The sequence below is a fragment of the Poromitra crassiceps genome, assembly GCF_964638095.1.
Source record: "Poromitra crassiceps genome assembly, chromosome: 6".
In the NCBI taxonomy this organism is placed as follows: Eukaryota; Metazoa; Chordata; class Actinopteri; order Beryciformes; family Melamphaidae; genus Poromitra; species Poromitra crassiceps.
The window spans coordinates 5,821,068-5,848,576 of record NC_139627.1 but is presented as its reverse complement, the minus strand read 5'-3'; the positions used below and the strand labels follow the sequence as shown (position 1 = coordinate 5,848,576).

General features: G+C 44.4%; 2 protein-coding genes across 3 annotated transcripts in view; both read right to left on the bottom strand.

The window, feature by feature from the left end:
• Positions 1–9,693, bottom strand: part of LOC310778242 (ankyrin repeat and IBR domain-containing protein 1-like) — a 32,649-nt gene extending 22,956 nt beyond the window's left edge. The window contains exons 1-2 of one of the 2 annotated variants that reach the window (XM_083638616.1): positions 9,450–9,693; positions 2,990–3,124 (exon numbers count right to left, since the gene is read on the bottom strand). In XM_083638616.1, coding sequence (XP_083494742.1) covers positions 2,990–3,124; positions 9,450–9,623 — 309 coding nt within the window. In that variant the 5' untranslated portion in view covers positions 9,624–9,693. The remainder of the gene's footprint in view (positions 1–2,989; positions 3,125–9,449) is intronic. The other variant, XM_083638617.1, reaches the window with a different exon arrangement.
• A 6,489-nt stretch (positions 9,694–16,182) lies between these two features.
• ubiad1 (UbiA prenyltransferase domain containing 1) lies at positions 16,183–22,524 on the bottom strand. The gene is made up of 3 exons (XM_083639398.1): positions 22,348–22,524; positions 20,668–21,298; positions 16,183–19,115 (listed from the first exon to the last, which is right to left on the bottom strand). The coding sequence occupies exons 2-3, from the start codon at positions 21,233–21,235 to the stop codon at positions 18,628–18,630; spliced, it is 1,056 nt and encodes a 351-aa protein (XP_083495524.1). The 5' UTR covers positions 21,236–21,298; positions 22,348–22,524; the 3' UTR covers positions 16,183–18,627.
• Between the last annotated feature and the right edge of the window lie 4,985 nt (positions 22,525–27,509).

Below are 27,509 nucleotides of genomic sequence, written 5' to 3'. Positions count from 1 at the left end.
TTAACACATTCACTGCCAACACTTTTTTCAATACTGTAGTGTAGGTAGCTTCTGCCAAGGGGTTTTTTGAGGATTCTGGCTCATCTTTCAAGAGCCGAGGATTATTTTCTGCTAGGACTTTGTGAACACAAAATATCTCAAAAGAACTAATAGAATGTGTGCTTTCTCTGTCTAAAAGAGTTAGTTTGTAGAGTTAGTAGTTATGTAGGCATTAGCAGTTGAATACAGCATGGTTTCAGCGTCTGAAAATGAAAGCTGAGATAAATGCCTTTTTGTGAAATTCGATAGAACAGGCAGAACAGTCACTTTAACCATTTATTTTTGGCATCAGTGAGACATCAGACATCTAAACAATATAGTTCTGAACAGTAATTTCCTCCATAACAGCACCCCCACCCCCCTCTCCTTCAAACTCCTCCCTCCGTGGGTGTCTCTCTGGTGGCTTTGCAGCGTTTGTCACAGGCGAGTCTCTGCTGCCTGGCTGCTGGCGGCCGCTCGTCGGGCGAGTCTGGATGGGGCTCGTTCGTTTCTGGGTTTTCGGTTGTGAGCTGGGATGAATCTGCGTGCGATTCTGGGCTTTCTGCTGGTGTTTCAAAGTGTGTTGCACCCAGTCTATTTTTGGAACCCCCCACCGTTGTGCGCCACCGTTGTGCGAAAGCGTTTTCGCCAAACCATTCTACAGTATGAGAATGGCTTCCTCACGCTTTTCCCTGCAGTTTTGGCTCGGCTTTCTCTAGTCTGGAGAGCACTGTCGCCACTTAGTGGGTCGGTGGAATGGGTTGTACACATTTGGTGGCGCCCATATTTTTATAGGAGATGTAAAAGGGTTAGATCCACGTCCCACCGTCAAAAAAAAAAATAAAAAAAAAAATTGACGAGTTAACTCGTCCACGGCAGTGAACGTGTTAAAGGGATATTTATCGACGAGATTTTTGCCAAGCTGGACCTGAATAGTGATTTGCAACGTTCGCCCAGACGGGTGTCAAGCTGTCAGCAACAAGGCTGGGAGGATCACACCGGAAGAAGCACCCATCAGCAGATCAGGCAAAAATGGCCACCAAAAATAAGGTGGATAAAGCCTATTTGACCAGTCATAGCAACTGTACGGGGGCCGAACTTTTATGTAACTTGCCCATTTAGAGTCAAATAGACGATAGAAAAGACGATGTTTTGGGGGTGATTGACAGGTCTCCTGTCCAGTGATGGCGCAGCTTGCCGATTACGGACCAATACCATTCGGAGATGATTGTGACTTATGTATCGTGATATCATCATATCGTGGGGCCTCTGGTGATTCACACCCCTGCTAGACTCTAGCTTCTTTGTCAGTGTGTGTTTGTGTTCCCCTCTTCATTTAGGCTGTCTGGTCTCACACACTTTGCTGTGAGTGCACACACACACACACACACACACACGTAAACAGTACTTACCGTAAATTCCGGACTATATTTTCCCCGTTTTTTGGCCCTGCGGCTTATATAACGGTGCGGCTTATCTATGGATTTTTTCAGAAAAAAAAAAAAAAAATACAAATAAAATCTCTCTTTTTTAGCACTCTTTCTAACTATAAATCCACTTCTGTTTTAATTTCCTCTCTTGCCCTCTTTTCACCACACCGCGGACACTGTGTGCACTGTAAAAATAAACAAAGGTGGTGTTGTGTTATGTTGTTTTGTTGAAATGTTACGGTAATACGGTAAATGGGAGCTTCCTCAAACAGCCATCTCTTTCCCGACAATCCCCTCTGTGCGTGACCCCTTACATATGGTAATTACGGTAAGCAAACGGCCACTCGGCCAACAACTCCCTCCCCCGACTACCAGGAGAAAATCACAAACTTCGGCGAATTCACACAAAGGAAGATCAAGGAATATTCCATCGAACCGGAGCAGATCATAAATATGGATGAAGTGCCTTTGACGTTCGACCTGCCACTCACTCGGACTGTTAACAAGAAAGGTGAATCGTCGATCACATTGAGAACCACTGGGCACGAGAGAACGAATTTCACTTGTGTTCTGGCCTGCTCTGCATCTGGAGTCAAGCTGCCGCCAATGGTGATTTTTAAGCGGATTACGATGCCGAAAGAGAAAATTCCCAGTGGGATATGCCTCAGAGTCAACAAGAAAGGGTGGATGATGGAAAGTGTCATGAAGGAGTGGCTGGCTGAGTGCTACGTCAAGCGCCCTGGAGGATTCTTTCACCAAAAAAAAGCTTTGCTCGTTCTCGACAGCATGAGGGCTCATATAACAGATTCCGTGAAAGCAGCCATCAAGACCACAAACTCCATTCGGGTTCCGAAAGGCTGGACTGCTGCGTGATGATGACGCCGGCACAGCTGGGCGCCTTCAGAGGCTGTTCGATTCCGACACCGACAGTGACGAAGAGGAGTTCCTTGGTTTTGAGAGTGACAACGAAGGAGAGAGGAGAGTGGTTGACGAAGCCACCCTGAACCTGTTCGTTTCCGACACTGAAGTTGAGGACTTTGCTGGTTTCAGTACGGAGGAAGAAGAGGAAGACGAGGATTAGTGACTTGACTTTGACTCTGACTCTGTTTTTGACGCTGCACCTTCACCTAAAAGATGAAGACAAGGATTACGGTACCTGGTTTGATTGTTGACAGCACCTTTTGTTGAAATGTTAATAAATGGGAGCTTCCCCAAACAGCCATCTCTTTCCCGACATTCCTCTCTGTGCACGAACCCTTACATATGGTAATTAAACATCAAAACACCCGCGGCTTATAGTCCGGTGCGGCTTATATATGTAAAAAACAGTCAATTTTGGTGCTGCGGCTTATATACCGGTGCGCCTTATAGTCCGGAATTTACGGTATATGCTATGTGTCTATGTGTGTTTGTGTCTATCTCCGGCTCTTATATCAGTTGTATATCTTCATAGCACACAGTTCCATATGTTTCTGTGTTTGAGCATGAGAGGGGTGTGTGTGTGTGTGTGTGTGTGTGCGTGCGTGCGTGTGTGTATGTACCTCCCCTGTCATGTCCTTGGACTGCTCCTCGACCTGTTGGATGACTTCGTAGCGGGTGCAGCGGTAGTAGCCTCCTGTGGATGAGCTGTGCTTCTTCCACTCCTCCAGACAGATCCAGCAGAAGTCGTACTTGCACTGCAGAGAGAGGATGGAAATGTTACATTTTCATTACGTTATCATGGCTAGGCCTGCACGATATGAGGAAAATCTCCGATGTGCGATAACATTGTTCAATATAGCGATGACGATACGACTTGCGATAAATAAACAAATATTAAAGTATGCATATTAGCTATACAGTTCCTATATCTTTCTGCTTTAATAATGCTAACATAGACCCCAAACATAGCCTACACCCACTGAATAAAGAAATGAAATACACACTGACTCTAGCTGAAACTACACACAGCGTGTTTGGGCTTTGGCAGAGGGGCGGAGCGCACTGTTGCAAGGGAAAGGTGTACGCTGGATTTACAACACAAGACAAAATGATCAGATGCTGAGTGGGAATGCATGACGCATGTAAATAAAACAACTTTTGTAATTCATTGCGTTTCAGGCAATCTTTGCGATGTGTTTATTGTGCATGTTCATATTGTGATGACGATGAAAATACGATTAATTGTGCAGCCCTAATCATGGCTCAGCTGTCACAAACTGCACATTTCAAACAGGGTTAGCTCAGCCTATTAACCCACTGGCTCACCAAAGCCCAATGCGTTTACATTTTTAAAATAGCATGAGTGAGAGGGGGGGGGGGCACAGTGGTAAGCGCTGTCGCCTCACAGCTCGAAGGTCCTGGGTTCGATTCCCACCTGGGACGCTGTGAACGCTGAAGGAATGCATGCCCGTCCGCATGTCCTTGAGTGCCCACCACCCGGGTGGGGTCGTCAAAAGGGCCTTTCTGTGTGGAGTTTGCATGTTCTCCCCGTGCCTCCCAGGGGTTTCCTTCATATAGGAACCCCACACCAAAACATGCAATATCCTGGTTGCTGATGTGGTGCCCTCTCTGGTCGTGAAGGGCGCCTGTTCGGAGGGAGGGGAACTCATTGGAATAGCGTGATCCTCCCACGTGCTATGTCCTACCGGTGAAGCTTCCTCTGTCAGGTGAAAAGAAGCAGCTGGCTAACTGCCCATGTCTCGGAGGAAGCATCGAGCCAGTTTCGACTCTCCCCAGATCGACAGAGGGTGGAGCAGCAACCAGGATAAATAAATTAAAAGTTGCACTAACGGGGGATAAAAATGGGATCAAAAGTCGCCAGATCTGTCATGGCGGACCTCCAAGCAGGTACCAGACTGACACCAGATTGCTGCATCTGTGGTCTTCGTCTGTCTTTACTTCACTAGAATGCTGCTGTTCTGTCAATATCTGCAATTCATGTGCAATACAAAGCTTATTACTGCTGCTACTTCTAATTAGGGGTGGGAATCGCTGAGTAGCTCACGATACTAGGGGTGGGCGGATCGATCCCAAAATATCGATACTCCCGATACCTGAGTCTCGTTTTGAAGATCGATCCTGACATCAAAAGATCGATACTGAACACAACTTTTGTGCGTGCATTCATGCAGGGCTTCTCCGCCTCGGATTTGCTGTTGTCAAGTATACGTGCCTGGGCCAATAATAGTGCTTGAACGATATGCAGGGCGGGTCTTGTAAAGGAAGGCAAGCAGCAGTGCAGAGCACAGAGTGGGATTGAAATCCGACGCACACAATCGCATACAAACACACATGCCATTCCGTGATCTGATCACGGCTCAAAGGAACAGGAGCAGATCGTTTGGAGTTATTTTACATCAGTAAATGACAATGTTGTGAAGTGTGACGTAACCGCATGCAGGCTGTCCACTACTGTGGGACCACTAGCCTACTACCAACTTGTTTAAGCATCTGAGAAACAAGAAAGAGAGCTCTGACCTGCAGAAAAGAAGGGAGGAGGAGGAGGAGGAGGGAAATATCAGACAGGCACCCCCCCCCCCCTCAACACAGAGATAGACTCCACGGGCAGTCTTTTCACAGAGGAAAATAATATCCAGGTATATATAGTAGTTAAATTAATATTAAGGATCTTCAGCATTGGTTAATGTTACATTTTCAAACTGTCATAATTTATAGTGGTTGATAAATTGATAAACCTATTGATAAACCTCATAAATAATGACACACTGCTCTCCCCTACATGAAAGTTCATAAGCCATATTTAATAATAAAAAGTATCGTATCGGTATCGATATCGGCAATTCTGGACCAGTATTACTTGGTATCGGATCGACACCAAATTTTGCAGTATCGCCCACCCCTACACGATACGATATGGTCACGATACTTGGCCCTCGACAACGATATTATCACGATACAGCGATTCTGCGATAATCGATATATTGGAAGACGATACATCACGATACCTGTGTAACTGAAGAGAAAAAAATACCCCTAAAAGGCAAGAAGCAGGTATTATGTATTTATTAGCAGAATTGACATGAACTCTCTCAGAGTTCACTCACTCACTCATAACATTTTCGATACCACGGAGGAAAAGTTACACATTAAGTCTTTTTATTATTATTATTAAAACAAGAAAACCTATATAACCTACCTACCTATATAATTTCTAAAAGTAGATATTAATGAGCAAACATTTCCATTCATGTAGCCTACAGTATTTATGTTTTCGTTTCAACTACAAACATAAATAAACGTCAACTTGAAACTATGTTTCAACTACCACACACAGCATAATATTTTAGCCTGTTTATTAAAAAAAAAAAAGCAAAAAATTAAATAAACATATCGATACTTGGTGCCAGTGTATCGATAACGTATCGCAAGTGGAAATATCGCGATACCGTGAGTATCGATATTTTGTCCCACCCCTACTTCTAATGCACCTTGTACATATTTTGTTAAATTGCTAATTTTTAGATTACCTCACTTGGCTTTTCATACTGTTTATATCTTTATATCTGTTAATATCGTTGAATGTTTTTTATATCTTGTATATTTCTTCTAATTTATCGTGTCCTATGTAACTTGTGCACCAACCACACCGAGTCAATTTCCTTGTATGTGCAAACATAAAAATAAAGGAATCTATTGAGGACATTTTCTTCAACCTCCGTCATATTGAAAAGACTCGCAGTGGTTGGCAGCTGGACAGCTTTATATGGGAAGGTGCACGTTAACACGGTTTGCAAGGAGATGTGAAATGGAACTGTAATTTCACTCAAGCAGCAAAAAGATTATTAGCAAGTCCTACTGTTGAGAAATTGTTGCATTTAGCCCTGTTTACTACTCTGAAGATATATGAAGAGAGGCTCTGAATACTTGTGACGTTGTACTCGGGAAGGGAAGCGAACAAGGGTGATAAAAATGATAGAGAGAGAGAAGGATATCTTTAAGAGTCCCTTCAACCGGGACCCAGAACTCGAAACCTACTTATCTCGGTGTCAAACCTCTTCGCATCCATTATAACCGACAAGGTTTAACAGGGGACATGGCCGGCTGTCTGAACTCGGCTGTGTCTTCTTCATAGCCTGCTGACACTTAGAAGGGCACTCAAGATGGCGTTGTTGGATCGGCGCCCTCTCATGGCCGCATTGTAGAACAACAGAACACTAAGCACTCTCAATCCACATGAAGTGATTTGTCTCCCGTGCCGTCAACACAACACCCGCCTACAGGCTGAGGCCTCCGCTGTCCTGGAAGCACGATGCTTAGACGACACTTGGAGAAAATCAATAGAAAATGAAAGGGAGGGAGTGGGGGTAGGGAGGGGAGTGATGAAAGGGGGGAGAGACAGCAAAAGACTGAAATGGAGAGAGTAAATGTCACCGAAAAGCAAAGATAATCGATTATAAGATGCATCGCGATGCGGACGTGCACAATTCTGCATCGATTCACAAATGTCAAAAATCGATTATAATTTTTTTTTTTTTTTTTTTATAATCAAATAAAATCGAATGGAAGTACATGCAGTTGTTTATTTTAATTATGGATCATAATACAATGCAATTCCAAATGCACTTTTATTTTAAAAGTAGCCACACAGTGAGAAAAAGAAAGTGAGAAAAAATAAATCATGTATTGCGGAAAAAAGTGATGCATCGATTTAAGATGCATCGAGATGCATCGATAATCGTAATCGAATCGAATCATAGCCCTCTGAATCGTAATGGAATCGAATCGTGAGGCCAGTGAAGATTCACAGCCCTACCGAAAAGACAAAGACATGTCCCTTGACAACAGTGAGTCCTGTGTTTCCAAGCAACAGGGGTAGAGTCATTTTCTTGGCAGGTAATAACGGGTCAAGAGGCTGCGCCCCTGCACGGCATTTCAGTTTGTGAACGCTCCTCTGGTCCTCACAAACTCATCTGTTATCTGGCCTCCTTAACCAGGACGGCAGTGCGGCTGTCATGGAGACAAAAGTAGCCTACACACAACGCTGTGTTACGAGCCTGGCCTGCCCTCCAGTGACAGAGACGCAGTCAGGCAACACGACTCAATGTGTCACACACTCTCATTTAGCTTTTTTACATCAAAATTAGGGCTGGGTTAAAAAAAAATCGATATATCGATATTGAATCGATATTCATGTGAAGGAACAAGTATCGATACATAAATCCCAGTATCGATATTTTACAAAAAAAAAGAAGGCTGTGTGTGGTAGTTAAAACATAGTTTCAAGTTGACGTTTATTTATTTTTGTAGTTGAAACAAAAACATAAATACTGTAGGCTACATGTGCATTGTGCATGCACCATGAGCCAGATGTACAGACCTCAAATCTGTTTGCACTATAATGTTTGTGAACTGGAAATGTTCATGAGCTGTATTTTATTTTATTTTATTTTATTTACAAAGCATTTATACTTTATGAAACACTGTTTACAACATGCTGCTGTTCAATGATTCTGTTGTATAGTGGAAATCTAAATTTGTTTGGCTTCTCACAGAAGACTGTAAAGAAAGAGACAGAAGACTGTAAAGAAAGATAAGATGTTGAATGACTATGTTGGTCATGTTTAAATAAAAAAGAATTACATGATGTAACTGCTTGCTTTATGGTCAATTCTTAATGTAAATATTAATATTTTGTAATAATGCACCAGGTTAGAGGGTTCCTTGTACAATTTACAGCATTAGTTATTTGAGAATCTCTTCCATTATCAAAGCAAAACTGGTATTGTAACTAAAATATCGATATCGAATCGTATCGTATCTGGAATCGTATCGACTTGGGACCTTGTGTATCGGAATCGTATCGGGAAGTCAGTGGCGATACCCAGCCCTAATCAAAATTAAAGCTTATACACTTTTCTTCCCACACAGGTACACAGCATGTTGTCATTGCCATTCAGTGTTTCCCCTAGAAAATCTTTCAGGCCTGGAGGGATTTTGAAACGTACCCCGACCGCAACGGTGGGGGCCGTCGCTGGCGACGTTAAAGTTTTAGCTAACCTGTTCACATCTATGTTCACAATGGCATCCCAAGTATCATCATACTATTATGGGATGCGATGCGAACAGTTGTATTATGGGATGTGCGTTTCCCAGGCAACGACACACGTTGACACGTTTTGGAACAGCGCTGCACGCTGGCACAATGCTCCTAAAAGCAAAATGCTTATTGTTTTGAATGATTTGGCATCTTCTATTACTGTCAACACCAGTATTGTTGTATAGTAATAATATGCCATAAAGGTTTATTGAAATGTTGGGGAGAGCAGGAAAAGAATGGTATGGTTTACACATAGCAAAATTACACTTAAGGTGCGTTCACACCGAGATATTTATTTTTCGCTCTGTCGCTCAAGTCAACCCTTTGGAATCGCTCTGTCGCTCTGTTTAAATCGCTCATCAACAGGCACACGAAATGACGGACATGTGGGGGATATAACGTTACGCAATGTCATGATATTTGTCCACTACGAGCCACCGTCATTGTTTACAAGCTAAAGCCTATCAGCGTGCTCCTAATGCGAGCTCCATACCGGTAGGACAGACTTCACTTCATGTCAGCTGTCAGGCTGTCAATGTGGTTTGTTGCCACACAATAAACCAGCGGTTTGTTCCAAGCCAGTGTGATCCTTGACTCACTCTCACATGGCAGCCAATCAGCGTTGAACAGCGAGCGACTGATGCCAGCGTATTTTCGCTCGAGTTGGGATATTTCATCTCGAGCGACGAGCGAATTTTCTCCCTATCGCTCTGTTTCTGCCGCTCGGACGCCCAGCGATTTTTCTCCCAGGCGAATATACGCTCAATCGCTCGTTTGCATTGACTTTGTATGTAAACTCGACGCCAGCGAAAAACTTTAATAGGTCGGTGTGAACACACCTTTACAGCACAGTGCAGATGTTTTGAAATTTTATATAGGTAAGACAATGACCTCCCGAGGACGAGACAGTCTTCAGATTGCATTAGCAACAGAAAGTGTGTGAAACCTCTGGTCTGCCTTACCTTAGCACACTGCATATGGTTGCAGCCCTCGTTCTTCTGTATGGGGGACTTGCAGTTGGCACAGGCCTTGGAGTTGGTGAGCATCCACAAGCAGCTAGCCGCGTCCTCGTAGGCCTCGCTCACACCAGCCACTTCACAGGGAGGAGGGCAGGCAAACGCAATCAATAAAGGCATAATGAGGTGGAATAACCACAGCTCTTAAACAGACCACTGCATTGAGTGGTACTAATGTGGATTGCTTCTATCTTTTGCTAACACCTCCCAAGATGCTCATGCACCAACAGCCAACAGATGCAAACACACTGTACACACAGTACTTGGCTGCAGTGGCGCAGTATTGAAACCGTGGAAAAATTGAAGAATTTTTTGCAGTATTAAATTATTAAGCTATCGTCATTAATATAATATTTTATTCCTACTAATAAAACGAATGGTTTATTTTTATTTTTATTGTATTTTGGCAACAAAAAAAAAAATCATCCACCCTCCTCCCCCTTCGATTTTCATGAAATGGTTCAGTCCTGCCTCAAGTCCGCCCCCAAACCACGCAGAACTGCCGGCTTCTATCAGAAATGCGTAGTGAGTGAGATCATGGCAGCATCATCATGTCTAAATAAGGCAAGAGAGCCAATTAACTCATTCACTGCCAATATCTGACTGGCATTTTTGGCACAGGCCAAGTATTTCCATAATGTTTGGTCATCTTTCAAGACCCACAGTAAATTCTGTACTAGGACTACAGTGATGTCCAATACCTCAAAATGAAGATCTAAGTCTCTACTTTCATCCCCAAAAAGAAAGTTAGCTTTTAGCATGTTCTGTACTCTACTTATAACCCTTTTTATACACCCCATGTTCACCAAAAAAGCCTGTCTGGGAAGAGAAAAGGGAGAAAAAAGCATTTTTGTAAAAGGGCACAATCTCAGGCATAACTCACTCTCAATTCTTTTATTTTGAACTGTATTGACATCAGACATGTAAATATTATTCGTTAGGACACAAATGACAAAAAAAAAAAATATATATATATATATATACACACATGAAGTGCTTTTTTTTTACATTCAACAATACATTTTACTCGGTGTGAGTGTGCAGACAGACAGACAGACAGACAGACAGACAGACACACCGACAGACAGACAGACAGACAGACAGACAGACAGACAGACAGACAGACAGACAGACACACACACACACACACACACACACACACACACACACACACACACACACACACACACACACACACACACACACACACACACACGATCCCCCTTTTAGATTTCTAACCCAACATAGGATAAGCAATAACCACGCCCTGTGGCGCTGGGATTGGCCAGGAGCAACACTGGAGGGCACGCAGCCCAGCGATTTCATGAACCAACAGGCTCTTGAGAAGGACAGCGGGCTGCTGTGAGTGCCTTCTGCCCGCTGCTGCCTAGCTGTTCCTGTGTTTATTTTTGATTTGTTCTGGTCCTCGTCCTCGTCCCTGTCATATCAACTCTGCTATTTGATCGTTCCCGTTTTCCCCTCGGCTATTCAACACGTCCTCACCGCCCTCGCAAACTGATCGATCATTTCCTCATTCCTCCGATGATCAAACACATCTCTTGATTACTTTCTCCCGTTTTCTCATGGCTGGCACAGAGGAAGGCGACTCCAGCTCGTGCAGCGCGCCGAGGGCGTTTCAATGTAGTTTCTCCTGTCTGCACAAGGAAGCGTTACCCGTTTTGCTGCTTTTCCTCTCGCTCAATTTCAAAACAACAGCTGCGGTATGTGTTTGATCGCGTGCTGTCGGCTACCCTTTGAAGGCAGGGACCTGTGTCTGTGTGACAGGCTGGGCAAGTGTTTGCTGCAGGCGCTGCACCAATAAAAACAAAAACACGTCAAACACGTCCTTGGCGGGGAAGGCCATTGCTGATAACACGCCAAAGACGTCTTTGGCGGTGAATGAGTTAAACAAATGAAATGGTCAAAGTTGCCGTTTAGATAATCACATTTCTACAAAACCATGGAGTGCTATACCTTATTCTGTTTATAAGGAGGGCTTTCCACTTTACAAGTAAGCAGAAATATATGAAAGCCTGAAAACGAAAAGGCACCGACACAGAGCAGGCGTACGTCCCCTCATTTGAGATCTTGACGAGGGGCAGGGTGAAGGAGGCGTCCCCCCCCCCGGCCAGGCCCTTCAGCCTGACCCCGGTGCCCTGCGTCTGCCCCGACCGGCTGCTGTAGCAGCTGAACAGCTTGGTCCTCTCCCCGCGATGCTGCCGGTACCACTCCACGTTGACGTTCGGCCCCCGGTGGTCGATGGCAAACTGGCAGTGGAGCTTCTGTTGGGACTGTAGGGTCGCTCGCACCCATGGAGAAATGGTTTGTAGAACCATGGTGGCTGGAAAAGCACATGATGACACAGAAGCACACAGATACACTTTTAAACGAGGGTTATAACGGTTTGCCAATACATGCATTGGGATATGCAACAGTGATTTCCAAAGTTGAAAAAGTGACTTGTCCAATGATCGCCAAGGGGGACTAATGATTAGCCAATCAGCATCAATAAACAGATTAGCCAATCAGCATCAATAAACAGCGCAAAGGGTGGGACTAACGCTGTTGTCAAGCTGTCGGACCAAACAACAATGGTGACTGCGATAGACGCTGCTATCAAGGCTGATCTAAATCGATTAAAAGTACCAATTACAAACAGCAGTCTGCTTTGAAGACATTTATTCAAAGGGGAAATGTTTGTTTTGTTCTCTCAACTGGATTATATTCAGGCAGATATGTTGGTCTCTAGTGGGGAGAGTTGCAGCAGCACATGCTAGCACATGCTTCCTCTGACACATGTGCAGTCGTCAGCCGCTTGTTTTCACCTGACAGCGAGGAGTTTCACCAGCAGGACATAGCGCGTCGGAGGATCACCTTATTCCACCCAGTTCCCCTCCCCCCCAAACAGGCACCCAGACCGACCGTCTCTGTCCCCGATGACGGGCTGGCTGAGGTAGTCCTCCTGCACGAGGGTGTGCCTGAGGAAGCTTGTGAGGGTGAACAGGCCCTGGCTGTGTCTGAGCGTGCAGGTGAACCACAGGTCGTAGTCCTGGGCCCCATGGCCCGGCCAGTACACCTGGATGCCCCTTGTGCTGAACCACCGCAGCTCACACTCCAGCTGCTCTTCATCCACCCCCTCCACATACCCCCGCAGGTCCACCTTAGACACTGCAGGAGAGTAGAATAGAATAGAATAGAGAAAGTTGAGTAAATACAGTTGTTTGAAGGAGAGATGTATCAATGTAAACTAAAAATGCAGTAGATAATCCAAAGCAAATATTTAAATAAAAATACATTTTATTTCCTAATGATTTGAATTGTGTGGTTTTTATGCAAATAACCAATAGATGACAATAACAAAGTAAAAGGATAACATTTTGAATTTTGTACAGTTTACACTGACTTCAGGATGGGTGAAATTATTTTTTCATACGGTTTCCGGGACAGTGGTGAAAAAAGTGAGTCTGGAACCTTGAATAAGGCTCTCACATTGTGTTACCCAAGCTTTTAACCAGCGCTGTTGTACTTTTGCATTTCTTTTGGTGAAAGTAATGCAAAAGTAATGTAATAAGTTTACTCTAATACACAGTGTAAAGAAACATTCATTTCAAATGAAAGTTACCATTACATTTTGAAAGTAACTTGCCCAACACATAATAGAATAGAATAGAATAGAATAGAATAGAATAGAATAGAATAGAATAGAATAGATCAGAGTTTTCAAAGTAGGATGCGGGCATCCCCAAGCAATTTCAGGGGAGGCTCAGCGATTGGAAGTGAAAAGATATTAAATAGTTATTACATTAATTATCAAAAGGAGATCACATAGAATAGCTTAAATGTATGTGATTTGGTTAAAGATAGTTACCGTCATTTTGGGGGGAATTTTACTGTTTTTCCCTACATTTCCACAGTCGGAAACAAATTAAATCTTGTTATGTATTTGGTGTAGTCTGACGAGTCTGACGTATGTCAAACACTAACAGCAATATCAGGCTGTATATGGGATAAAATTACATCATCATGAACATCCCATAGGCGCCTTTTTCCCAAGCTTTGTCTGGGGGGGATCACACAGTCACAGACTTTGAAAAGCCCTGGAATAGATAGTTGTCAGTGTCTAGCTCAAAGCCATACCCATGAGCAGGAAGGTGGTGATGCAGGGGTTAACAGGAGGGTCTCCTCTGTGGCCAAACTGCAGCACAGCGTCTCTGTGGCCTTCCTGGTTCAAAAACACCCGCTCATCAAAGAACACACAGGCAGCCAGGACGTCTGAGACAGACACAGCTAGCAGTGCTAGCTAGCACGAGTAGACGAGGGTCTTTAAGATTAAACACATGCTTATTCATTGGGGGGTCCGGGCGCTAGTCCGACCTCCCGCTAGTCCGACCTCCCACTAGTCCGACCTACACTGCCATAAATTCGGCTGTGTCACCAAGCCGACCTTAGGTTTAGGCGTGGGGGGTGGGAGAGGTTAGGTTTTGGGTTAGGGTCTGGGGGAGGATAGGTTTAGGCGTGGGGGTGGGAGAGGTTAGGTTTTGGGTTAGGGTCTGGGGGACGTTAGGTTTAGGCATGGGGGCTGGGAGAGGGGAGGTCGGAACAGCGAGAGGTCGGAACAGCGACATGGAACCATTCATTGGTAGAAACCCGTTCCTGCTGCTTGACGGCCATACAGAACAGCTTCCATGACAGCCTGGACAACTTTCACTTTCATTTCCTGAGGAACCAGACCGCGCAACCCGACAGTGCTACAGCAGCGAGGAGAACATGTTGCTACAGCCAAAGAACTTAACGCTACATACGAGGGAATGGATATTACCGTATATTCTTGTTCCATTGCAACGTCAACACAGAAATCCGCCATTTTGTCCTGGAGGAGACACTTCTGATTGGCTGTCATGTTTCTCTGCTGTTGTCCCATTGGCCAAGCGGGTGTTTTTTCAGACCAAAATGGCGGCAGAGCTGTTTCCAAAAAAAGTAGCGTATCTACTCTTGCCTTCAACACTCTTTGCTCCAGCTAAGTTGCGTTCAAGTGCTGCTGGGAATGTTCGAGACATGACCATCAAACCTGGAAAACAAGACGTTCTGCAACTTAACATTCTAAATGAACGATTTACATCGACAAAAATTCTTCCATTTTGCTTAATTTCCACAATATGGTTGTTGTTTTACATCCCTGCACTACACCACTTCAATCAATATTTGCAGTACGCCCGGAAAAGATGTGAATCCCCGAAGTTTAGAGTGTTCTCCCATTGAGTTACTGTTTAGAGAGGCTGATTATTGGGGCCAACTGACCACTGCGAGGCGCGTGATTTCTAACCCCACATAGGATAAGCAATAACCACGCCCTGTGGCGCTGGGATTGGCCAGGAGCATTGGAGCTTGGGACTAAAGCACCAGGGGTTTGTCATCTTTTAAAATAAAGATGTTTAAAAAACTATTGATTGTTACATTTTCAGTGCTGTTCCTTTTCTCTGGGTAAGAATTGAGCTTGAAATTAACGATATGATACATTATATTATGATATGAGCTATGGACGTGAACACAACACCGTTTATATTATTGCATGTTTTGTACATTGTGTAGATTACAATTATTATGCTTATTATTATTATTACTATGCTAAGGAAGGTAGGTGACCATAATTAATTTCAATGTCCGCTCTCGAAATCGCTGTCCGTTCTCAAGAGCTATTCAGTTGGTTCATGAAATCGCTGGGCTGCGTGCCCTCCAGTGCTGCTCCTGGCCAATCCCGGCGCCACAGGGCGTGGTTATTGCTTATCCTATGTGGGGTTAGAAATCACGCGTCCCGGAGCTAGCCTGAGAGGCTAATAAAAGCTACATGTTACAGAGTAAGCGGACTATCAGTACATTATTGCACGCATAGGCCTATCTTTACATTTAAACGTTTATATAGCAAAAATAAAAAATAGAAATAGAAGTAGGCTATGACTCAGTGTTTTCCCCTGAATAGCTGAGAAAGTGGACACTGTCAATAGTTCGCACTGTGAAGCTGATACAATTCAGGTGGCGGTAATGCAACATTCAAGGATGCCAACCGCCATAAAACACAGAAGAAGAAGCTGAGAAAAAGGAAGTGCTGTGGGGTTGCAGCTGGTGAAAACCGTCTATAACCCGAGAACACGACTCCATTCAAAATAGGACAATTTCATGTTGTCTTGATGTCGTGAAATATAAACAGTTGTCAGAACAAAACATACGAAATTGTGTGAATAAAGTCTAATCTTCCATAAGGAGTGTGAAGCAATTACAAAAGAAAAAAAGTAAAATGTTCTATAAGATGTTTGGCAGTAAGCAAGGCAACATTTTACTGCATTTTCTTTTGATAGAAATGGACTCACCATCTTAGTTGACAATCTAAAATGACATAGCCCATCAGGTTCAACGAGGTTTATTAGAATCCAGTGAAATCAAATTTGGCTCTCCAAAGGAGTCAACATACCAGCTAACTGCCATAAAGAGAGTACAATGTAAAGTACTGTCTGACGATGTTTTGGGCATCAGTGATGTGCTGTGAGGAACTAAGAATATGGCATCTTCATTTGTCCATGGTATAAAGAACCGTGTCCTACTTCTACCATTATATTTATATATATATATATATATATATATATATATATATATATATATATATATAAAAGAACCGTGTCCTACCTCTACCATAATCAAATAACAGCAACACTTCTGACTTCAACCAGTACCTTAATACTGAAAGAAATACATGTCTGATTACACCCTCGGTGTCACAGAGGAGGAACTAAATTAAGAATTGTTATTCAGCTTATAAATTAGACAATAAATTAAAGCCAGTGAAACTGCTCAAATAAATCGGTACAAATACAAAGACGTACATAAACTAGTCTGTATTAAAACGGTGACGACAAAAAACAAAACAAAAACAAATGCAAAAGCTAGTAGGGCTGGGTATCGTTTAAAAAAATGACGATACCAGTACCAATACCAGTACTCTTAAAGTGATACTGATACCAAGAGTTTTTTAGCCATACTTTTGAACGTTTTGGTGGCATCGCGGCACACTGAACTGCCAACTCCGTCACCTACACCGCTCTCGACACCACAGACTGTATGCTGTATGGGTTGTAGTTGCTGTGGTAGCGGACCAATCACACGACACATCGGGTTGTAGCTGCTGTGGTAGCGGACCAATCACACGACACGTCGCATTCAATGGAAGAATGCTTGCCGTAATAGAGCACTGCAGGAATAGTCCGGAAGTAGACTGTTGGATCCTCATGGGAAAGGTGAATGGGGTTTTAGAATAAGGATTTTGCTTAAATGCATGAAATAAGGTCTGTGGTTAACAAAAGTTTATGGGAGTGGTCAATTGTGTTCATCTGGATAATCTTCACAAACGTGAATCACTTTTATGACTTTTGAAACATAAGTGTTTTGTGATTTTCAGAAAATGTTTCAAAAGTCATAAAAGTGATTCATTTTTGTGTAGATGATCCTGCTGAAGACAAATGACCACTCCCATGAACTTGTGTTAACCACAGACCTTATTTTGTGCATTTAAGCGAAATCCCCATTCTAAAACCCCATTAACTTTCCCCCTGAGGATCCAACATGTCCCGGACTTCCACCTTCAAACTATAAAAAATATGTCATCCCCGCTGTACTCTAATGGCTGCAAGTAAAACCATACAAATAGTAATTTCCCCCCCCAGATCAGTGTCGAAAAATGATCCAATGTTTCAGGTGCTGATTGTAAAGTGGCACACACTGAAATCAACAACATTTCGCCACATCTAGCTCCAAACGTCTAACAAAGTGGTGTGAATTTTTTGTCACTTTCTTAACCAGATTTACTGCAATATTTGAGTGCTTTATATTTACTTTTCTTGTAAACCTCTAAATGTTAAAGCTAAATGTTAAACATGTGCTTCATCAAACTAAATATTTAGCTAAAATGCAAATGCAGGAGTGTGAATGTACAGCTAAATACAATAATAATATAGCTAAATATTTTAGTTTCACCAAGCACACATTAAACATTTATATTTAAGATTTAACTATATATATATCATATATGTACATACTATATATACCATACATACATACTGTGTACATACATACATACATACCTACCGTAAATCTTCAAATAAACGCCCAAATAGACGGCGGGTATTTTTTCATTATGGTATGTTTTTGTGTTGCGCTCAGACTGAATTCACAGTCACTTACGGTAATGACGGGGCCAGTGTGTGTTGTTGGTGGAAGTCAGTCTGGTTTGGCAAGAGGAGAGATTTGAGTCGGCTACTTTCTCCCTCCTGTCAGACAGTTTTACGCTTTGTTTCTACATAACCGACATGTTTCAAGTATGCATACTGCATTGATTAATGCTACAGACTGTATGGACGAAGTACGGACGGAGTCAACGTGTTAGACTGGAGACGCTGTCTGGTTTCCATAAGGACAACATTGGGGAGCAGTGGAGAAGTTACCAGTATATATATATATATATATACACACTCACTAGGCACTCGATTCCTAGGCTTGCCCGCCCTGCAGCTCGCCTGCCCTATTGGCGCGCACACAATGTCTCCCCCTCTCTCTCTCCCTCAGTCTCTCGTGTGTGATGTACAATGCCTGTGTATGACATCACTAATGACATAATCAGTGATGGTATGACATCATTGATGACATCAGTGATGATGAGAGAGAGACTGAGGGAGACATTGTGCGCGCACCAATAGGGCAGGCAAGGCCACAGCAGCTGAGCTGCGGGCAAGGCCGAGCAGCGGCTGAGCTGCGAATGCGAGCTGCAGGACAGGCGAGCCTAGGAATCAGGCGCGCGAGATGCCTATTATATATATATATTTACAAGAGAAGTAAATGTGACAATGTTCACAAATATTGCTGCAAATATGACTGCTAGTCATTATTCAAAATCACACCACTTTTTGAAACATTGTTTGGCTAAATCAAAATGTGCCAAATTGTCGCTGTTAATTTCAGTGTGTGCCACTTTACAATTGCCGGCAGGGATCGTTTGACTGGAGGAGTTTCGATACTACACGATTACTGCGTTATTTCGGTCGATACAGAGTAGCGACACCCGGCCCTAAAAGCTGGTGAATCACAGTAGGGGCAAGCTGCCGGGCGGCGCCAGGATGATGCCGAAGACGTAGAAGAGTCCCATGAGCAGGTTGAGCTTGGCCGTCTTGTGCGGGATCTTGGCGTAGCAGCGGCCGCGGAACTGCTTCTCCAGGGGGAAGGCCATGGGCAGCGTGAGCAGGGGCAGGGCCATGCTGATGGTGTAGCGCGTGGCCAGCAGGCAGAACAGCACGTAGGGCACAAACAGCAGCACGTTGTACAGCACATAGCTCAGCGTGGGCCCCAGGAGGATGGCCAGCGTCACGATGCCCGCCTGCCGGTCAGAGTCCATGTCGCGGGTGTTGTTGCTGTGCAGAATGGCCTCCGTGTTGAGGGCCAGGGGCACGGCGTAGACCAGGGGGAGCACCGACAGGTAGCCCACCTGCACGGCATGGGCGAACATCACCGCCAGTGGGCCGAAGGTGATGAGGATGACCACGTCACCCAGCGCCACGTACTTGAGGCCGATGCCTGGTGGGAGTGGGGCACGTGTAAACTTCAGTACAGTGGTTCAACAACAGACCCCGCTTTCAAGGAAATAAACTCCAAAACACAAAACACATCGGCGCCTCATGATAAGGGATGTAAGTTAACGATATGACACTTCACAGTACGATACGGTACAGTATAAACGCCCATTGAAAAAACTAACATTCCAAATGTTTTGCTTTGAAGAAAAATATTGCCTTATTTAACTCAAACTGAAATATGAGAATGTTTACACAAAAGGTCCATGATGATTTAGGAACTTATTTGTAGTGGCGTCACGTGTGCCGTGTGGCTTATTGTGCAACATATCATGGTCTGAAGAAGAGCAGTCACTGCTCAAAACGTCACTGCTGGTGCACGAAAAGAAACTCACTTGGAGCCCTTGCAGTGTGCGAGCTGGTTTTATTGCAGCTCTGCATCTGCCCAATTCGGTTGGGATGTGCGTGTTTTTAAACTTTTTTCAACATATCATCGGCACCGGATTACACTATTACAGGGAAAGCTTACGGGTACATATTGTGGTCATGCGATGCCGCTAGCAGCGCACGTAGGAAGCGCAGCGCGTCCGACCAAATGACCGCACAGCATGGGACAACCAGACGACGCGAGGCGGCCATGCTGGAAATACGACAGTGGCGTGAAGTGTCGCAGGCGCACCTATGGGGCGGCTGTTTTGACATGCATTGTACGCTGCCGATGTGTTTTGCACTTATAGCAGTCACTGGTCTATTGTAGTTCTATTCTTGATTTACACTAAAAGTTGTATTAAAAATAAAAGTACGTAGATCCGGTCTCCAACACAGGAACACTATTCTCTCCTACTGTAATGGCATCGCTCCGCTATGTTCTGATCTATCAAATAAAACTGATATGTGGTGAAATTATGTTCTAAAACAGAGTTGAAAATCACAGCATCAGGATCTGTTGTTAAATCCGTTAACCAACATGTTGGTTAAATGTCAGTTTTTCTCATCCAGCTGCTTCTGATCTGGGTGATTAATTTATATTCTGGTTTTCATGGCAGTCAAGAGCCAAATAACCCCCCATGTTAAAACGAAGTGCAATATTGCTTTAAATTGAGATTCACGATTATAAATATTGTGTGCTTCACATTCTTATAGCCGAGTGTGCCGCACGGAACCCCTTCGCCTTATTAAAGTAGTGAGATAATAATAACAGCATTCTTTAAAGCTGCACCAGGCAAAGCTTTTAATGTGAAAATCCACCCGTTCACAGTATTCACGTGTTGTTCAGTATGTACATTTGATTATCATAGAAACTGTTTTTTATCCAGATCATATCAAATCACATGGGTAAATATTGTTTATCGGCCATAACAATGTTAATATCGGTTATCGGTATCTGCCCAAAATTTGCATATCGGTGCAGCCATAATTTGGAGAGGTGCAAAGAGGCATGGTGCAGCTTTAAAGTAAGGCATGTGTGTGAGCAGCAGCGAGGCAGTTTTAAAGTAAGGCATGCGTGTGTGTGAGCAGCGAGGCGATCCAGAGAATCCACTCCATATTTCACCCACCTCCGGTGTATAGAAAAGAGCTGGAGAGCCCTCCAAAGTAAATGAGGGCTAGGTGCTCCAGTCTCAGCGTGGACAGGAAGTAGAGCAGCGTGGCGCACAAGCACCCCACTGAATACAGCGCGGCTCCGAACATGACCACATCCTGCGGCGCCAAGATCTCGTCCACCAGAGTCCTATCGTCGCTCTTCTTGTGGTCGATCCCTTTGGAGAAGTCGTAGTAGGTGTTCACCAGGTTGCCCGCCCCGTGCACCACGAGCACGGCCACCGCGCACACCACGAGGATGACCAAGTCCACTGAGCCGTCCAGCCTGTAGGCCAGGGCGCTGCCGAGGGCCACGGGCGTGAGCGAGGCGCTGAAGCTCCAGGGCCGCAGGGCCAGGACGTAGGCGGCGCACTTCTGTCTCACGTCCGAAGTCACACGGGCCATCCTGGACATGTGCTGCTGGCTGTCCGGGTGGTGATTGTGCACCGTGTTATTCAAACTGGTCTGCCATTGTTGGCCATTGTGTCCGTTATGTCCAGCCAAAACGAATGTTTCCGCCCGGCTTTGTTTCGCCTCTTTGGCCATTCCTCTCCACAAGAGTTTCCACAGTGCCAGAGACGCTCTCCAACCTCCAAGTGTCTGGTGTTCCTGCGTCGATAAAAAAAATATATCAGCAATGTGACCAGAATTACAGTTGGCAGAGTACAGCGCACACCACAACCCCAAGCTGGCCCAAGTTGTACTGTATGGACTTGGAGGGAACATCACACCGAACTCCATTCAGAAAACTGGCAGTTAGTTTAGTGTTGCTTTCCTTATTAGAAATGGTACTACGCTGGGGGGGGGGGGGGGGGGTGGGGGGTTCAAATCTTTGGCAAATTATTAGGGTCTTAGTAAATTCGGCATACAGATGATCCATGAAGCCGCACCTTATTTCAAAAAAATCCTCTGGTTTTGGAAGTGGTTCAGTCCTTGGTGCTGCTGACTGCTACGGTGCATTTGAGTAGAAGTGGACAGTGGGAATGGGAACATGAATTGTCATTGTAATAAGTGATAATTACTTGGTGTGTGCTGAATAAAGAGTAGCTCCAAAAGATTCCACATAGGTTTTAACTCATGTACATTTGACTACAAGCAAGGCAGCGTGCTGCGTGCAGCATTAAACTGGCTTTTTTTATGTAGTTTGGTCTCCATGCAAGGGAGTTTATTGGGGCTAACGTTAAGCAGCAAAACATATATTGTAATATTTACAACAGACCCGTTTAAGTGTTTCAAGCAAGCCCATAGGGCAGGGGAAATACTCAAGTATTTCAGTAGCGAAATAAATTCACTCACTGCTGAAGCCGCTGTAGTGCATGAAGAATGGCTGTAGCTCGCTACCTTCATTTCTACATGGGAATAGCTTTATAGCTAAAGGAAATGTAGCTAATTCCTTAAGTAGCCAACACATGTGACATTTCCCTAAATATATCACCCATTCGTCATCACACCTCTTGCCTTGGGGGAAAACAGTTTTGAGGGGAAACAGGCAAACAGCTGTCTTGTCATTCAGATAAGGGCATCGCAGTCATGGTGGGCAAATAACAAGCTAACTACTGACTGAGATTATGGGATTAAAGCTAAATGCTAGCTAGCAAGCTAACGTTCTTTCTTTCTACAGGGTAAGAGGGGATGAAATGTCCGACAGTAGCCCATACCTGTTTAATATGTCTTTATTCTCCGGGATAAGCTGGTGTTGTCGCCGTGTAAAAGCATGTTTGTGTGAGCATCCAGCACACAGCTCTCAGGCTGGCTCTGTGAGGGACAGTTAGCTACGTGTCAGTCTAGAAGGGAATTGACTGAGTGAACCCTGCAGGCTGCACCTGACGGCCGCCATTTCCTCCGCCTAGCAGAAGCGCAACAACACAGAGAGGTCCGTGGGAAACGCGTCTCATACAATTTGTTCCGCCTAGTGTCCTGGGGAATGGTATGTCAATTTGACCAACACTGCCGCCACCCACTCCACCCGCCTTTCTGATATTAAAATGGGGACTGCCCCCTAGTCCGATACCTCACGAGTCCGATACCTCACGAGTCCGACACCTCATGGTTTTGGGTTAGGGTCTGGGGGAGGTTAGGTTTAGGCGTGGGGGTGGGAGAGGTTAGGTTTTGGGTTAGGGTCTGGGGGAGGTTAGGTTTAGGCGTGGGGGTGGGAGAGGTTAGGTTTTGGGTTAGGGTCTGGGGGAAGTTAGCCTCTTTTTTCGGACTCGTGAGGTGTCGGACTCGTGAGGTATCGGACTCGTGCCATGGCACCATTAAAATCTGGGTGCAAAAAATGAAAAAAAAAAAATGACTTTCTTAAACTCAACTGAGAACATCATAAATGGCCCAAATTCCCTGACCCACTCCACCCAGGATTTTTCACTTAACATTGACGGCTCCATTGTCACCCCTTCCACCCACGTCCGCAACCTTGATCATTCTCGACCCCACCCTCTCCTTCCTCCCGGCTCCCGCATGTCAACCAGATCACCAAAACCGCCTTCTTCCACCTTAGGAACATTGCCCGTCTACGCCCCTCACTATCCTTCATGCTGCTGAAACACTGACCCATGCATTCATCACATCCCGACTGGACTACTGCAACAGCATCCTTTATGGCACACCCACCAAAATGCTCAATAAATTACAATACGTCCAAAACTCTGCTGCCCGCATGCTCAGCTCGACCTGCCGCTCCGGCCACATCACCCCTGTCCTAGTTAGCCAGCTCCTTTTAGAGCCTAGAGAAGGGAGTGTCGTGTCCTTATGAAGCCTACACAATCTTAAAACAAGGCCAGGTCGAAACCTGGCATAGCCCCGGTGCATGGTATCGTCACCCATTTTTTCCAAAGGTGGGTTGTATAATTTGAGATAGTTATTGTCATGCTAATGCCTGTGCAAGTGGTCATTTGGTAACGCTTTAGAATACAGCCCGCAAATTAGCATGTAGTTAGAGTATAACAACGGGGTTTAGGGCTGTAGTTATAGTCTAACTACGGGTTTAAGGAGTGAATTAAGATCTGTACTTATAGTCTAACTACGGGGTTTAAGGAGTGTAGTTATAGTATAACAACGGGGTTTAAGGAGTGTAGTTATGGTATAACAACGGGGTTTAAGGAGTGTAGTTATAGTCTAACAACAGGGTTTAAGGAGTGTAGTTAGAGTATAACAACGGGTTTAAGGAGTGTAGTTAGAGTATAACAACGGGGTTTAAGGAGTGTAGTTAGAGTATAACAACAGGGTTTAAGGAGTGAAAAAATACTTTAACTAGAGGGTAACAAGATCTGTACTTATAGTCTAACTACGGGGTCGCGGGCTGTATTATGAAGCAGGGGACAAATGTTTGTACTTATAGGCTAATTACGGGGTACCACACTGTACTTACAGGGTAACTACGGGGTTTAAGGAGTGTAGTTAGAGTATAACAACGGGGTTTAAGGAGTCTAGTTAGAGTATAACAACGGGGTTTAAGGAGTGTAGTTAGAGTATAACAACGGGGTTTAAGGAGTCTAGTTAGAGTATAACAACGGGGTTTAAGGAGTCTAGTTAGAGTATAACAACGGGGTTTAAGGAGTGTAGTTAGAGTATAACAACGGGTTTAAGGAGTGTAGTTAGAGTATAACAACGGGGTTTAAGGAGTCTAGTTAGAGTATAACAACGGGGTTTAAGGAGTCTAGTTAGAGTATAACAACGGGGTTTAAGGAGTCTAGTTAGAGTATAACAACGGGGTTTAAGGAGTGTAGTTAGAGTATAACAACGGGGTTTAAGGAGTCTAGTTAGAGTATAACAACGGGGTTTAAGGAGTCTAGTTATACTCTAACTTCAAATTCAAAAATTTCAACGGATTCGAAATTTAAGATTTTTTAAGAATTAATATATATTCATATTCCCCACGGTAAAGCCGGCCTTTAAGTAGTTATTTGACATATAAAAAGGGATGATTGACAGCTGTGGCAGCCAGTCTCAAGCCGTCATTGGCTGGACAGGCTCTTCACCTTATAGATCTATTTTACATAGAGAAGACACTGCTTGGTAAAACCATGGGTAAAACAAAAGGAAGACACTGCTTGATCTGTCCAGACTGTATATCGATGGACCGCAATAAAAAGGACATTGTTTTGAGAAAGGTGCGCAAAGTTGGTTGGGGACTGAAGTAAGTTCAGAAAATAATGTGTTTTATTAGTTACTCCAGCTACGTTATCGTTTATTTTAATACACAATGGTTTTAATGGAAGCAGACTAGCATTAACCGCTTGTCTGTTTTGCCGGTTTTTGTCGGCTTCATATTACTATAAACCTAACAACCGATAACGATAGCTGGAATAACACAATAATAGACACATATTTTCAGAACTTACCAGGTTTTCCAACTACCTGCATATGCCAGGAAATGTGTTTTATAATCTTAACTCCCGGGTCTAACCATAACATGGGGCCTACACAAGTGTACACAACAACCAGCCATTAGCTAATCGCTAACGCGTTAGCATTAGCTTACAGACACTGGAGATTTTATTTTTGGTATTAAAGCAATAAACGTTTTTATATAGATATCTCAGGGAAGTGCTTTGACTGTGGGGATGTTCGTTCAATCTTCACAAGCTCCTCTCCTAGCTGTTGTAAGGATATACAGAGAAGAGACCAGGCAGGCTGGCTAACATTGTGTAAAACAGAAGGAAGACACTGCTTTATCTGTCTACCAGACTGTATATCGATGGACCGCAATAAAAATGACATTGTTTTGAGAAAGGTGCACGAGGAAGTAACGTTGGTTTGGGACTGAAGTAGTAAGTTCAGAAAATATGTTTTAGTAAACACATTTAAACACGATTTCAGACGGCAGCCCGTCTTTATTGTCACACGAACACACTTCAACACATGCATGCGGCCACTACACACACTCATGCTGACGGTGGCCGGTGAAATATGTCCTCTGCATTTGATCCATCCAGGCTTGTCCTTTCCTCCAGGGGGCAGGCCGGGAGCAGTGGTCGCTATTTCTTTCCAGCGCCCGGGGACCTTCATTGGACCATCAGTGGACCAACTTCAGATGTTGTCGTCACTGGTCGGATGATGATCTTCTGCATGTTTTTAGTGGGGGGTTATGTACGGAGGAACCCCCTGGGGGGTACGTGGAGAACATGCAAACTCCACACAGAAAGGCCCTTTCGACGAGATAGCCCACCTGGGCAGTGGGCACTGAAGATATGGGGGGGTCACAACTCCAGCGCCCACAGCGTCCCAGGTGGGAATCGAACCCAGGACCTTCGAGCTGTGAGGCGACAGCGCTTACCACTGCACCACCGTACCCCCTAGTAGTTACTCCAGCTACGTTATGGTTTTAACGGTGTCGTCGAGCTAGCATTAGCCGGCTTAGCTTCATTCTTTAATGTCGGCATAACATTACCAACAATCTAACAACCGATAACGATAGCTGGAATAACAGGCACATATTTTTAGAACTTACCAGGTTGTCCAACTGCCTGCGTATGCCAGGAAATGTGTTTTCTAACGTTACAACTCCCGGGTCTAAAATGAGCCTACACAATACCAGCCATTAGCTAATAGCTAACGGGTTAGCCAGCCTGTCGCAAACAGACACTAGAGGTTTTATTGGGGTGAACCACGAGGAGAGTATTTAGCCTATATATCTCTGGGAAGTGCTTTTACGGGATGTTAGCAAGCTCCTCTCCTCGTAGCTGTTAGGATACAGAAGAGACAGGCAGCTGGATAACGTTAACGTTAGTTAGACAAACGACCCGACTGAGAGACAGCAGCACTGGGCTGCCCAGTCAGTAAACGTTACAACGTAGCCAAAGGTTCAGTACGATTTCACCTGTTAAACCAACATTTGTTACAAAATGAATTAAATCATAACGTTAACCAAATGCTACGGAAACATTAGCTAACCAACAGAGCTGCAAAGATCAGTTCATAGGATAATAATGTCCCCCTGTATGACGGTTTGTTACCGAGAGCACCTCGGAGTCTGGCTGCTAGGAGCAATCTCCGACAACGAAATTCATTAGTCGGATGAGTCTCGCAAAGTTACACACAAAGTTTGTGCATAAATTTCCACTGCCAGATTGGAGGAGTCTTTCGTCATTTTCTAATGTTACTTCTCTTCAGTGCAATACGTTTTGATAACGACCTGCTGTACAGCGACGTTTTCTCAGTCAACTAACGTGTCGTTAACGTTAGTTAGAGGAGAAAGATAGCTGGTGTTAGCTAGCTAATTAGCCATGTTAGCTGCCTCAGTAGGTAACGTTAGCCTAGAGAGTATTTATCTGACGTTTATGTTAGCTACTCCTCAAACCTGCGGGTGGAAATGGTTTATGCGATGCGATGTATGTTGAAGCAAGACAACGTTTTAATGTACCTTGAATTTGACAAATTACGACGGGTCGTGCTCACGCAGATCTAAGCCCTGGCCATCCTAGGCTCAACGCGAGACTCATCAGTCATTCGGATGAGTCTCGCGTTGAGGCTATGGCCATCTGTATTTTTACAATAGCCGAAATATTCCCATACAGCCGACGTTTTTAGATGGGGGAAAGTTCAGGGGGGTCCTTGCGTTCTCCTGCTTTATCACACACACGGTTGTAAACACACAGGGACAGCTCCTCACAGCTCCTCTCTACTGTGCGTCTAGGTAGGCATGCAGCAAGGGGGAGGGGCCGCGTAAGCTGCACTCTGCAAAGCACCTGGTTGTTTTGGGGAAACAGCTGATACCGTGAGGAAGGTATGACGGCAAATCTTAGTGGGGCGGCGGCGCCCTCTAGTGGCCGGCCCATTGTCTCTTCTAAAGCCATGCATAATATGTCTTGGCGACATGCGG

Excerpts from the sequence above, each read along its gene's own strand:
- ubiad1 (XM_083639398.1), bottom strand. The coding sequence starts at position 21,235 with ATGGCCAAAGAGGCGAAACAAAGCCGGGCGGAAACATTCGTTTTGGCT. Across the intron at positions 19,116-20,667 it reads CTCTTTTCTATACACCGGAG|GCATCGGCCTCAAGTACGTG; the intron begins GTGGGTGAAATA and ends CACTCCCACCAG.